General features: G+C 37.4%; 1 protein-coding gene across 3 annotated transcripts in view; it reads right to left on the bottom strand.

The window, feature by feature from the left end:
- The window catches only part of DGKI (diacylglycerol kinase iota), a 212,342-nt gene that overhangs the window by 90,284 nt on the left and 108,107 nt on the right, over positions 1–13,951 (bottom strand). For all 3 annotated transcript variants that reach the window (XM_083801009.1, XM_083801007.1, XM_083801008.1), the window contains 7 exons: positions 10,757–10,870; positions 10,030–10,167; positions 8,783–8,861; positions 5,041–5,096; positions 4,523–4,585; positions 4,229–4,302; positions 2,655–2,766 (listed from right to left, as the gene is read on the bottom strand). In XM_083801009.1, coding sequence (XP_083657135.1) covers positions 2,655–2,766; positions 4,229–4,302; positions 4,523–4,585; positions 5,041–5,096; positions 8,783–8,861; positions 10,030–10,167; positions 10,757–10,870 — 636 coding nt within the window. The remainder of the gene's footprint in view (positions 1–2,654; positions 2,767–4,228; positions 4,303–4,522; positions 4,586–5,040; positions 5,097–8,782; positions 8,862–10,029; positions 10,168–10,756; positions 10,871–13,951) is intronic.

Below are 13,951 nucleotides of genomic sequence, written 5' to 3'. Positions count from 1 at the left end.
AGTCAAGGATATTTTACACAAACTTACAAGATACATACACACAAATGTATATCTGTGTTCATTCCTAAGAGTTTCAATATGTGTTTTGTTGCTTTGTTTTTACACTAACAGCAATGTTACATTTTTTTTTCTCTTTGAAACTACCACCATAATTGTGTAAATCTAGGAGACAGAAGGATGATTTCCCCTTCCTGAACAGAATAGAATCCTTAATGTGAATTAGATAAATCTAAAATCCTTAATTATGAGAGGTTACGCTGCAGCTCAACATCAAGACCAGACAGGCTGAAAAGAACAAGAAGGACCTTGTTAAAAACAATTACATATAGTGTTCAAGAATTCATTCCAAAGAAATGAGACAAGAAAGGCATGGACATGAGCAGATTCTTCAAGTTTTAGGCAGACATGTTTGGGCAGAAATGTATTTTATAAGTGAGGAATATGACCATTAGCTATCAACTGTCATATGCAGAAAAAAAAATTAAATGTATTAATGCACTATTAACAGAGAGCAGCCTAAATACTAGTCAGGAACTTAGTCTGGCTCTGTGCACATCATATTGTGGAAAAAATTATAATATGATTAATAATACAGCTTATGAAGTAGTTCTCCTCATTGATCTCACAGACCTTCTTGGGCATGACCAAGCACATCTGGGAGTCCTACAGAGCAAGTCAGAATTATGTGTGTGTTCTAGAGTTACATCCTCAGCACCACAAGCAATACAGATTTGTAGATAATCAGTTTTGAACTGATTTTCCTTCAGAAAAAAATAGCAGCTCAAAGGTCCATGCTTCTTAAAAAAATATAAAATAAATAAATATTCAGGGATGAAGTGATAAAAGGTTCATTCTACAAGATCTATCATGTTAATAGAATTTTTCCTACCTGTAGGTTATTTCCCTAACTCACTAGATTGATCAAAAATAGAAGCTGTAAAAGAATCCATAATATAAACGGGCTAATGATTGCTGGTCAAAATGACCTTTTACTTTTTCTCACTTTGAAGATCTGATTTGTCTAAATATATCTTTGAGGAAACAAACAACATTATCAGAGGTATTCACTGATTAAGAACAGGGACCTGAGGATGATCAATACAAATTTGCTAAGAAGCCCAGATACCTGGCCACATTAAGTTCAAGCCTTTGGTAGATTAACACAATTATGGCGATATCTACCACTGCATATAATCATCCTCTGAAGAAACTGTCATTGTGTTTGACCACTTTGATAGTAGAACACTGGAGTACTTTTGTAACTCAGCTTTAGATCACTTTAAGGACAGCATTGACAAAAAGTTAACTGCCAATTTAAAACTGTTGGTTGAATTTTCTTTCCCTAATGGAACAAAAAGAACAATATTACTCAATTTTCACAACATTTTGGATGGCCATACGGAAGTTATTACTATTCTATTTTCAGTAAATGGATTTAGACAATTATATAAACAAGAGTCACATGGGAGTGAGAAACGGTGATGTTTCTGGATACCAGTCCTATGTTGTCCTGTTATTTGGTATATTTATGTTATGAATGTACAAGGTGATGACCTGGTACTAAGACTGATAAGGGATGCTCACTCTTATTTGTGTACATCTTCTGTAATAATACATTAGCATCACCTTAGGTACTGACTTACAGTATAAGAACGTATTTTTAATGTCTGTTTTGGTTGATAATAATTTCAATTTAATATCTGCATTGGCTAAACTTATTCTGCCAACAATATTCAGAAAATTCTGATTTTCTTAATGCATTTTTTTTTTAATTCCCCAAGTGAAAAGAAAAAAGAATGTTTTTAGGACAGTAGTACAGGCAGTCAAATAGAACCAGTTAAGTTGTCAAGAATGACCCAGACTTAAACTCAGATTCAAAATGCAGACATTGCCTTCAAAGACTGTTAAGTCCCTATACTGCAAAATAAAAGCAGGATGCAGGTCACTTCTACAACCTGACGATCAACACTGATGCAGTATATTTCTTTCAAATTGTGTCTCTCTCTTTTGCTGAGAGAATGCATATGAGAATGCAAATGAGAATGTACTCATCTGAATAGCATGCAGTTTTTCACTAAGTACCCTAACCTTCAAAAGCAGATTTTCCAAAGTATTTTGAGATAAACACTATTGTAATCTGTCAAAACAGCTGGTTTTTAGGAGAAAAATATCTGCTAAGGAAAATAATTTCATATAGTATTCCATATTTTTCTCCAGAAGCCAGTTTTAGGAAAAAAAAAAAAAAAGGAACTTTTATGTCACGGATTGAATTATACAAAAGCTAGAAAGAAACAGCAGTAATTATTTGACCATAGAACATTCCCACAGTAAAAACATGCTTATATGCTGTTTGTTTCACTGTCATGATCTTGCTGTTTAATTTGAGAGCATTTTAAAGCACTGCTAAATATGTGTAAATTAAAAGTATGCTCTTTGCAAAATATTGTTATTATTAAAAAACACTTATTTACAAACTACAGTTTTTCCCCCTCATTAAAAACCTAACAGCAGAGCATATTTTGGCCTTAGCTGAAAACACAGAACTGTGGTGTTTTTTTCAGTATTTAGAACAAATTTCTCCTCTGTAATGCTACCCACAGAATTCACTGAGTCTGGTCCCACCTTCAGGAGGGCAGCAGCTTCCATATACTCACCAGTGAGGCCATTGTGAACCCAATGACTTCAATGTAGCCATCATCATGCCGCTGAGGCTCGAAGTCTCTGTGATCTCCAGGGTTTCCCCAGGGCATTGTGCCAGCACAATACCTATAGAAAGTTTGGAAAGCAAGCTTTGAGAAAACAGTTTTCCCTGATGGGTCCTGACTATTAGCTTGACTATTGGCCTGTTCTGATCTCCTCCAGAAGAAACACTGAAACATCTGTTTCAGGATGTAGTCGAGGGACAATTAAAAGTTATGTTGACACGGAATGGACAAAAGGAGAAACCTGGTCTCTAATTTCTAAGCTGGTACAGCATCCACAAATTTAACCATCACAGTCTTCGGAGGGTTCCTCCCCAGCAGGGAAGTGGGAGAAACACTAAGCAACAGGCAACAGAGCAGCACCATTTTGTTCTCCCTATTTGCTCTGCTCTCTGCAGATCAGGAGTTGAGCTTCACTGGCACCTGTGATTTGCCTTCCTGAAATTTGCTTATCCCCTCTGCTAGGAAGGCACAGGGGTGCAGCAGCAGCCCCAGCCTCAGAGCTTTGTTGCTTCTCTCTCTGCTGGCTCATAAGCTCTGACAGCATAAGGACTGCAAAACGTTGCATGGCTTGAGGAGGCAAGGGAGAAATAAACAGGAACAGACGCAGCTGTCATATATACCTTTCCTACCATTAAAGAACAAATGTAAAAGTGATCTAAGAACAGGAGGGAGCTTCGGACAGGAGTCACCAAATATCTCCTTACAGCAAGGGCAGTGCTGGACTACCAGGTGTTTGGGCTTGCACACGGAGTAAAGAGGTAGGCTCCAAAGTGTGGGGCACAAGACAACCCATTTGAGGTGCAGGAAGAAAATATTTTTCGTACTGTTAATAAATAAAACTATTACTTCAATAGTGTTTATTTCATCTTTGTGACTTCCTTTTCTAATTTCTGTTTTTGTGTCTGTTTTATAATGTATATATTAGTATACTAATACATGTATATAAGTTGTAAATAAACATATATATTCATGCTCATTTTTTATTTATTTTTTTAACATTAGGGGTGCACAAACAAAAAGTTTTGGAGACCACTGGTCTAGAGAGCAGGAGACAGACAACTTTTAAAGATACAGACCTATTTCTATTTGGGCCACCTTCTACTATATTAAGAAAAAGCATTTATTTCAACAAATTTCATGTTTGTTTCTTGAAAAATATTGATTTTCTTTTTCCACGTCCCACACTGTTTCTAATTAGGCAGAAGACCAGTCATCTTTGTCTGGTTTACTATCTGGTTTGCAGGTTAGGCGCACAACTTTTGAAAGTAAGTTTGTTAAACAATCCTTTCTACTAATTCCATATCAAAGGATATTCAACTTTTTAAAGAATATTGCTGCACCCTGAACTCCCATCCTATTCCATGTTGCTAATTAACAGTATTATAAGCACCTAGCTCTCGGGAAAGCAGCACAGTAGCAATACACTTCCTGCACATCCACCCAACCTAGGACAACTTGCAGATATTGATTTTATTATTAATATTATTTTCTATTATAACTCCAAGCATCTGTCTTGAGCTTACCTGGGAATATTTAAAAACACTATACACTGGAACTTCAGCTCCTGGATCTTTGGAGTCAGGTCTGTACCATCACACTACAAAGCCAAAGTGACAGAGCACAGAGAAATTGCTGAATGGAGCCACAGACAAGAGAAGTGTTGCTGCTTTGTAACAGCTTTCCCAAGACTTTCCTTGGAATGTGATGCAAATGTCATGCTCAAAACTGAAAAGTAACAGAGCCATTAAACTCTCACCTCACTCTTTCTCCATTCCCCCCTCTTTCCACAATACTATGACACAATTTCCTATACTTACCACAACTTTAACGTGCTTGGATAAATCTCTTGAGCTTCTTTGCAGAAAGTCTGAAAAGGCTGCCTACAACAGAAATAACAGTAGGAATCATCATCATTGTCTCCTCTCCTCTATTTCCTCATTTCTTATCCCACCAAAGAGCTTATTACCAAATGCCATTATTTTGTCAAACCTATTCTTTCCTGATGTCAGGAAATATGATTTTTTTTAATATATATATATAAGTATATATATATAATTGTAAAAGTTATGATACTTCTCCTTTTGAAAGGTTAGCAAGAGAATGTCCTTGGGTAAAATATGATCAGTACTGTATCCAAGGGAATACTGTAATACAATCAGCACTCTCCAACAGACACGTGTGTGATTGCCAGAAAGAGTATATGTGTGTTTCTAACTTGCAGCAGGCAAAATGAATCGGTACAAACTGCTGGTGTGAGAATGGGAGGGAGAAAGGATATAGTAAAACATTCAAGAATCTAAAATAACATAATTCTGTAAAATGAATCACAACTCACCCCTGCATAAAACATTTTATTTCTAAATCGGCTATTGAATTTCTCTGGATTTGCTTCTGTGAAAAGATACAAAGGAAAAATATGAGCACCTTAATAAATTGAGTAGATTCCATTGTACTTTCAGATTTTCTATGAACATTGTAGTGCTTTCAGCACACATCACTCAGTAAAAGTATTAACATGAATACATTTTTCTCGTGTGAGGTTTCTGCATCCGTGCCATTATCTGCTATCAGATTCCAAACATTGATATTGAATTCTTCCCCCTTCCTGTACAGTGAAAATAGATGGAAACATGAGCGAAGAGGTAACAAAAAAACAACCAGCTTGCTTAGCACCTCTCAGACTATTCATCTCACGACCCCTCCGTACCATCTGTGAGACTTCTGTTTTCACCAACATAGAACAGATTTCTTTAAGAGTTATTAGAAACCTGTGAAACACTAACCCATGCTCCAAAGCAGGACTAAATTGTTAGTAAATTATGAGACGAAAAAGAAATTCTGATGCATTACAAAGAGGATATCCAGAAAGGTACTCAGGAATTGCCATCTCTACCCGAATATTCCTGCAGCAAAATATAAGTGGTTATTCCAAAACCTATTTAGAGAGCTGTTTCATTTTGATTAGACTCAAAGGAATAGGGAATTTCAGTAGTCCAGTAGTAATGCCAATGCAATGGTTAATTATTCTCACCATTAAAATAAATCTGTGGATCTTTTTTTCTTATTTTGAATGTTTCTGGCTTCTACTGCTAACCGCTAAATCTTATCATATTTCTCTGTCCATTAGATTAAAAGGCCCTCAACTATCAGATATCTTCTCCCTGAGTAAATACTTATGGGCGGTGATTAAATCTCCTCCTAACCTTCTCTCCGATAAGCTAAATGGAGCTCCTTTGATCTTCCAGTATACAGCATATTTCCCAGAATACAGGTCACTTTCATGCCTCCCTGCGGACTGCTTTCCAAGTCTGCAGCATTCAGAGATTTCAGAAGCAGTCCTTCTGATACTGTATACAGCAGTAGAACCATTCACCTACTCTTGCTCAGTGATTCTCTAGCAAAATCATCCAAGAAGTGACCTTAGTCTTTCTGGCTAAAGCAGAACACTGGTATAAACACTTCCAAATTACTTCATCTCAAATGACTATTTGTAACAACTCATCTAGTTCTCTTTGAAGTCACTACATCTCACAATATAATGCTCCATTTCATAAGAGTGAGTTACGTTGTTTCTTGTGTGATTGTCTGCCCCACTATTGTCTCATGCATATGTTCTGTTGTGTAGTCAGGGTCACCTCTTCTTAAAATTATTCATTTAATTGCGTAAGTAAATCTCATCTTTTATTCACTTACTGAGCTGACAGTTCTTTACAGAAATTCTCAGAACCCCATTCTAAGAAGTGGGTGGCTCCCAAATGCTCAAGTCCCCATGCTTCATGTTCTCTGATGTGGTTATCCCCATTGGCAGCAGCCACCAGGGTACTGACTCTTACGCAGATCTTGTGACAAATATTGACCTGAATCAAAGCCCCAGTTTGGAGCCAGCTAAACAGAAAAGGAGACTTTCTGAGGCCAGGGACGCAGCAGTCTTTAAACATACCAAACTGCTCCTACCACTGACATGGCAGATGAGCATGGGCAGGGAGGAAAGACTGTTTCTACCAAGCTGAATAGAGCCTAAAGTTGACTAGAGTGTGAGTTCCGATTGTAGAAGCAAATCACTGATTGCGTATTCAAAGCTCACTCCATCCTCACCCTTCAACATTAACAATGTCAACAGGGATGAAGTAAAATGCTTAGTCCCTGCTCCACCAGAGCATAAACATAACAAAGGGGTAAACTGTGGCTCTGGAAAGAGTTGCTACCCGGAATGCTTCCTGAAGAAGCAAAGCTTGGAGCCAACCCTCCAGGCTCAATCTCATTAGTCACAAGAAAAGTGTAGAGGTTGCCATGGAAATAGCCACAGTCACATACAGGTTCCTCTGAGACACTGCAATCACTGCTTAGTTAAAATATAACAATTGAGCAATCTCCATAGCATAAAATGGCCCAATAGCCTGAGAGTTCAAATCAATCTTAATTTATTTTGGATTTAGGTTTTCTGTGTTTTTGTTGTTGGTTTTGTTTGTTGGGGGTAGGGGGAGGGAGGAGGGGAGGGTTGATTGGTTAGTTTTTGTATGTTTGTTTTAACACTACATGTGATTACAAATTTTCCACATAAGAAACTGCATACAACCACTTGTCTTATCGGGCCAAGTGCAATGGCCATGACAGTGCTACAAGTTTTCCTGAATCCATTGACTTCTAGAGTTTCTCTGGATTTTCATGACTTGTAAAAGAGGTCAAAATCTGTTCTGCATTGCATAATTCCACATGAAACACAACAAAACCCATGCATCAACAACACCTCCAAAGCTATAAGCTTTTCTCTCCTACAACATATAGGAGTGACTTCATATTTTTTAGCATTCAGGAGGGTAAGGAAACACTAACAGAATGACTTGTGAGAGCAGGCACTAGTGCTACGAAAAACTCTTCTGTCCATACATATCCACTCACAGATAGACAGCTTTCTCTGCCAAGTATTTTTCACCCACATAAATTTTTAAAGCGCTGGCATCTCTGGAATAACATTCATTCTTTATAGGGCTCCATAATTTCATTATTAAGTAATGCCTCCATTAAGTGAGAAAGTAGCCATGCATTTCATCTGAACAGTATATTCACAGTCACATTAGCAATTCATGTTGATATGCATTCACAAAAAAAAAAAAGCATACAGCTGTCATCATTTCATTCATGTGCCCTTTTATGCCCCCTCATTATTATTCCTAAAGCTTGAAGCAGTCTTAAACATTATAAAATATGCATTAGCTCATTCCATCATGTACTCTGCTCTTTATTTAGCACGGCATTCAGGTGCTATCTTTTCATTTTGTAATGACACTGATAATATGAAAGTGAAGATAAGGGAGGCTGCTGTTCAGAGGAAAATCATGAATATGAAGCTGAAATGATCAAAAAGGGAACACAGGCAATTGGACAAGGTCTGTTTATACAAGCATGCTTGCCTAAACCATACAAATCTAACAGTTCACATCACTCCAAGGTCTACCTGTTAAGCCACATGTGGATTGGGTGGTAATAACTACCATCAGCAAGGGGACAAGCAAGATTCTGCAACAGCTCAAATTGCTGACAGTTTGAGGACTTCATTAAAGCCTTTCATTTGCTGAGATTTATTCTGGGTCTGTACCAAGTCCAATGACATTATGTTATACTCATCCATAGGTAACAGTTGTTCATTTCTAGATCAGCTATCCTCCTGCTACCCTGCTACCATCCTCACTGATCTTATCCTTTCTCCACCTTCACACTGTAGGAAACGCACCTGGCTTTTGTTCTTTCTGCTCTTATTCTGACACTTGTATGTCAGTGTAAGCTTCCTTTATAATTGTATTTGGCATCTCCTTTAAAAGGTCAAGAAATATAAAATCTCCCCATTTAGCCATTTTACTCCAGTGAATGCCATTTTTTCTTGTACTTTTTTCATTTTTAAATCACCAAATCCCTTGGAAACTCATGATACAATCATTTCCTTGCTACCTGTGGTTTGTACCTTGGGTTTGTATGTCCCAGCACTCTCTGAATTATAAGAACATAGCATTAAATTCAAATCCATTTGTAATTTATAAAATAACTGTCCAAGGTTAAGAAAAGAAAAAAGCTCCTCTTACCTCTGGATTCATGGAACTCCAGTGTAACATGTGCATCAAACCCAAGGCTGAAGTAATTATTGAAGACACTGAGTGGAAGCTATAATTGGATAATAGAAAGACGTGTAAAAATAACACAAATTAATTATTCCATGACACACCAGGCATTAACTACTTTAAATCTGGCACCTCATGAAAAACTAAGGAAATGGAATAATTCAGGGAAGTGTATGCAGAAGTTGTTCTGAAGGCTAGTAACAGCTTGTGGAAGATATTCAAATACAAAAGCCTGAAGAACACAAGCACATCTACAGAGTTTTATGATCATATAAGTGTCTTTGTAAATACATCACAAGGTTCTTCATTTATTTTCTCATTGAGATTTCCCTGAACATTGCTCCACTTAACATGTCAATACAAAGGTTTTCCTAATGGCTGGCACTTCAAGCTCAGCATGGCGAATGAAACTCAAGCTGTGTTCTTCCTGCTTCATATATAACCAGGAGCAATGCAAGTCCCAGACAAGAAGCCCTAATTCTATTGAGGACACATGAAGCAGGGAAGAACACATCTGGCCTCTTCATCATTATACTGGCCCAGCAGGGCTGTAGAGAGAGAACAATAGCATCCAACAGATAAACTGGAAATTATAACTGAGAAGAGGAAAATGGTGCACAGAATCATTTTTTGATGACAGAGACACTTTCAACATCTCCAGTCCAAATGACATACCACTACAAATGTGATCCCCTCACAAAGATTTTACTGTTCTTCAACTCTCAAGGTACACTAATGGAGATCATATGGAGACCCACACACAAAGATGTTAAATCCAAACATACACTACTCCTTGCTGAAAAGAAGGGAACAGTTGGTATCCATCAGCAGAATCCTAAGGAATATAATTCTACATCATTTTTTAGATGTGCCTCTAATGGATGGTGTTCACAGTGTTCCTTCTCCTGCCACCTCAGGTTAACTAGAGAAAAAACAGCGACCTTTTAGATAAGATGCCATGGGGGTTTTGCCAGAATTTGGTTCTTAAGATAAATGCTTGAAATCTGAAAGTATAACAACAAATATGATGGCTGATATGCATTATGGTTCACATGTCACTGGAAGCACTGACACAAGAAAAGAGCAAAAGGTGGAGATGCAACTAGAAAATTAAAAAGTTTTGGAACTTCCCCACTCATACATCTTATGGTGTATCCCAAAAATGCTCTTAAGCATACTACAGTCTCCCTGGGAAAAAAGAAGGCTCTAACCTTACGAGCCCCATCCTCCAGCTCATCCTGTGGCAAATCTGGGTTGCGCTCAACCTGGAGATTCCACCGGTCCAGCTGGACAATGGTTCCATCTTCTACATGGCACAGGATCTTGGACACTGGCTCATCCGTGTAACCCTGGCAGCGGAATGAGTGTCACCAGAATATCAGCCATGGATAGACAAAACAAAGCAAGTCATTCATCAATTACCTAGAAGACCTCCCTCCTTTCATACAGATTTAAAACAGTGGATCAAATGTTCTTTAGAACACCTCAAAATATTGCTAGATTTTGATATATAAAACATTTTGGAAAACTATTGCTTAGGAACATAAGTCTTGGACAGGCATGGTAAGACCATAATGAGAAGAAATAGAGTGTGTTTGCCCTGTGTGAAATAACTCCAGTGTGTAGTCAAGGATAAATATTGAGAAAAATAAAAGTTAAATATATGCTTAAATTATAAGTCTACCTATCATTCTCATTATTTAGCCTGAAATACCAGACAGATACATCTATGCTCCCTTTTATTACAACAATTACATCATTAATAATTCAAGCCACCAAACTGGAAACTGAACTGAGCTGTTGTGTCCAAGTGAAGCAGACCTTGCACAAAGCCCCACCAGCTATTTTAGCCAAAAGGAAGTTCCACACTACTACACCACTAAATAAGAGCAGCAAGTTGAGAACCCACATGTAAGGGTAACCCCAGTCAGTGCTTACCCCACCCCAGTTGAGGGTGCGGGCAAGGTCATTCCCAGTGCCAAGTGGAAGGACAGCCACAGGAGGCTGGGGGTTGAGCTGCAGTTCATCTAGGATGGAGAGGATCCACCCAACCTATAAAACCAGAAATGCAAAAAACTGTTAGTCATGATGATGAAAAGGGAAGCAATGAAGGAAAAATGCATGCTTTGATTGTATCCTCACCACACAAAAGGTCAAATAAAACAAAAGGGAGAAGGAAAAATAAGGATATCTGAAATTTAACTCTGCAACTGCCCCATCCAAGGTTTTGCCTTCCAGAGAGCTAGTAAAGAAGTCTTCATGAAGCTCCTGTGCAAGCAGAAGCAATAGAATGTAAACACTGGCTATTGTTAATGGCACACAGAGATTCTGAGGAAAGTCAGCAGAGAAGTTGCTATTCTTAAGAAATGATAACACGTAGAATCACACCAGGTATTTGTAAGGCTGCCTAAAAAAATTTCTCTGAAAAATATGGTAAGTTAAAATTAGTGAAGAATGATTAACAATGAATTAGGAATAATATGGACAGTTCAAGCTAAATATTTTAAATTACCCTTATGGTAAAGGAAACTAAATCTTTGAGAACTGCCAACTCAAGAGATGCTTTAGAACAGCAAGGTATCTCAGAGCATGTCCTGGAATAAAGGGTCTAGATCAGATCAAGCACTGAGGTCCAGAGGTCTCCCATTCCCTAGATGAGAGACCTTAGTGCTGAATTATTTCACTGTGACCAAAACATAATATAAATATAGATAGACAGATAGATACAGGACTTGTCTTGTTAAAAAACTATCTAAACTATAATGCTCAGGACTGAACACTGTGGGTTGGAAAAATGAGTCTGGATCTTTTGCACCATAAGCAATTTGGTTATTTTAGAAAGCTGATTCTCTCTCTTCCCCTACTCTGGACTACATAAAACTTTTCAATACAAATCTGGCCAAAAGGAACAAAGTACCATAAAATATTTTGGTTTCATTAAATGGTAATTTCCATCAGTGAAAGGAGTGTTGCTGAAAATATTCTCAAGCATTTTATGACTGAAGCTCTTGCTATAAGAAAATAGCACCATTACTTAGATTAATTCTCAAATTAAAAAAAAAAAAAGTTGAAGGAATCTGGGGTGCATTTTAAATAATGAATTAAAAAAAAAAAAAAGCAGATAAAGATAAGGAAAAAAAACGATTTTTTTTTCCTGATGCCAGTGTTCAAAGAGTTCAAAGATGCCATCTGTCCTTAAAACGTAATCTTTTAAAAAAGACATAAAACTACTGACTTCACCTGGATGGGACTTTTCCTCTTCCAGCTACTATTTCTGTGATTTCAAATAGATTCTTACCCCAAACTGGAATAAAACTGGAGCTTCCGGAACTGCAGCTAAAACATGAAGTACTGGAGAGGGAGTGGCCTGGTATTACAACCACCACCCTATTTGGTATTCTAAGGTAAATTTTTTTCCAAGTCCCTTCACAGAGAAATTTTATGTTGTATAAGTAGCATTTATCACACAATTATTTATGATAACCTACTGCCAATTGTTAGAGTGTCCATATGGGATGCAGTCCTACATTAGAGTTCATTGTCTAACGGTCATATGAATCACTTAAAACTCACAAAATTGGATGTTACCAAAGGTACTTGAGTTTATCTTAGGCACCATGGTACAACTAAGTGCAGTCCTTAATGGATTGTCAGAGGTAAGTAACCTTCCAAAAACCAATCCTCTGGTATTGAGAACAGGATACATTAGAGACCTATACAACTCCAGAACTACTTAAAGAGCCCTTTGTCATTGCCATTGACTTAATCCATACATCTGTACCTCTGTCTCCCACTGGGACAGGTAACATTACAAATACCAGCCACTTCTGTAAATGCTATAACTGATAAACTTCAAATTACTAATTTATATTTACAACATTGCTATTTAATTTGAGGTCATTTCTAAACCTTGTACAATCAAGGATGTTTTATAGTCAATGATGACAAAGAGTATCACTTCACTCTAAAAAGAAAGCTCCTGACTGCTTCGGAAGCAAAGTTTTCCACTCACACCCTCGAAACGAACAACAAGCAGCGATGATGGAAAAGTTACAATAAGTTCTGACTCACCTCAATAATGCAAGATAACATCTGGTCTCATTGAATATTCACGAAGTCCATTTGAGTCAGATTTCTCATTTCTAGATGTAATGGCTTTGGGAATAGCTAGATATTAATTTGCTTCAAACTGAGAAGCAGCAAAGGTAATAGTGGAGTGCTGCTCATACTAATGAGAAGGTGCTGCCCCCTGTTGCTTGCACTGCTCAGTGAAGAAAAAAGAGAGGATGCCAAGATTCAACATAGTTGTATTAATTTGTATTTTAATATTTTCAGAAACAAGGTTTTCCTCCTATTAAAATTCTGGCTTCCTCAGACAGCAGCTGCAAATGCTTTCAGAAACAGACTGAAAACTTCTCTTTTTTTTTTTGCAGCTATATCTTCTGCTGAAGGAATACCTCACAAGTTTCTCAAGGAGTGTTCCCAATTCAGTGACAGTAATATTTTATTGTCCCAGGTACCAGCATGATGGCACTCAAATCACATTTTTTCTTCATTCTTTCAGGGGAAGCACTAGTATTAATAACCTTTACATCTGGGGGTTTAAAAGAACCCACAGAAGCTGAACAGAAACTTCCCTCAGAAATTCAAGCAGAGAGTGGTTGAGAGCAGGATGAACTCACTTATTAAAAACAAAAACAAAAACCAAACAAAAATAAAAAAATAAAAAAATAAAATAAAAAATAAAAATAAAAAATAAACAAAAACACTGTTTAGGTGCCCTAAACATCTACTTATATATATATCCTGGCCAGCCATTGCACCTTTCAGCCAGAAATGCATTTTCCTTACTATAGGGTTATGAGTATTATCAAATGTATGTCTGGGGAACTGAGCTTCACAGAGACTAAAGGTCAGTTTTTCAACTGTTTTTTGACACTTGGTGGCACAGAGTGAGATTTATAATATTCTTAAGTACTGGTAAGATTAACACAGTTGTAATTACTTCATTATCATTCTTGGCCTCCAGGCCCCAAAACTGCAAGAGCCCATCCCCATCTGAAGGTGCCTAAATTCTTTAAAGATCAGATCCTACTCACTTACACAAGAACACATAGAAAATCAATAGCAAGG

Source organism: Anser anser, assembly GCF_964211835.1.
Source record: "Anser anser genome assembly, chromosome: 1".
Classification (NCBI taxonomy): domain Eukaryota; kingdom Metazoa; phylum Chordata; class Aves; order Anseriformes; family Anatidae; genus Anser; species Anser anser.
This window is presented reverse-complemented; position numbering and strand designations above follow the sequence as displayed.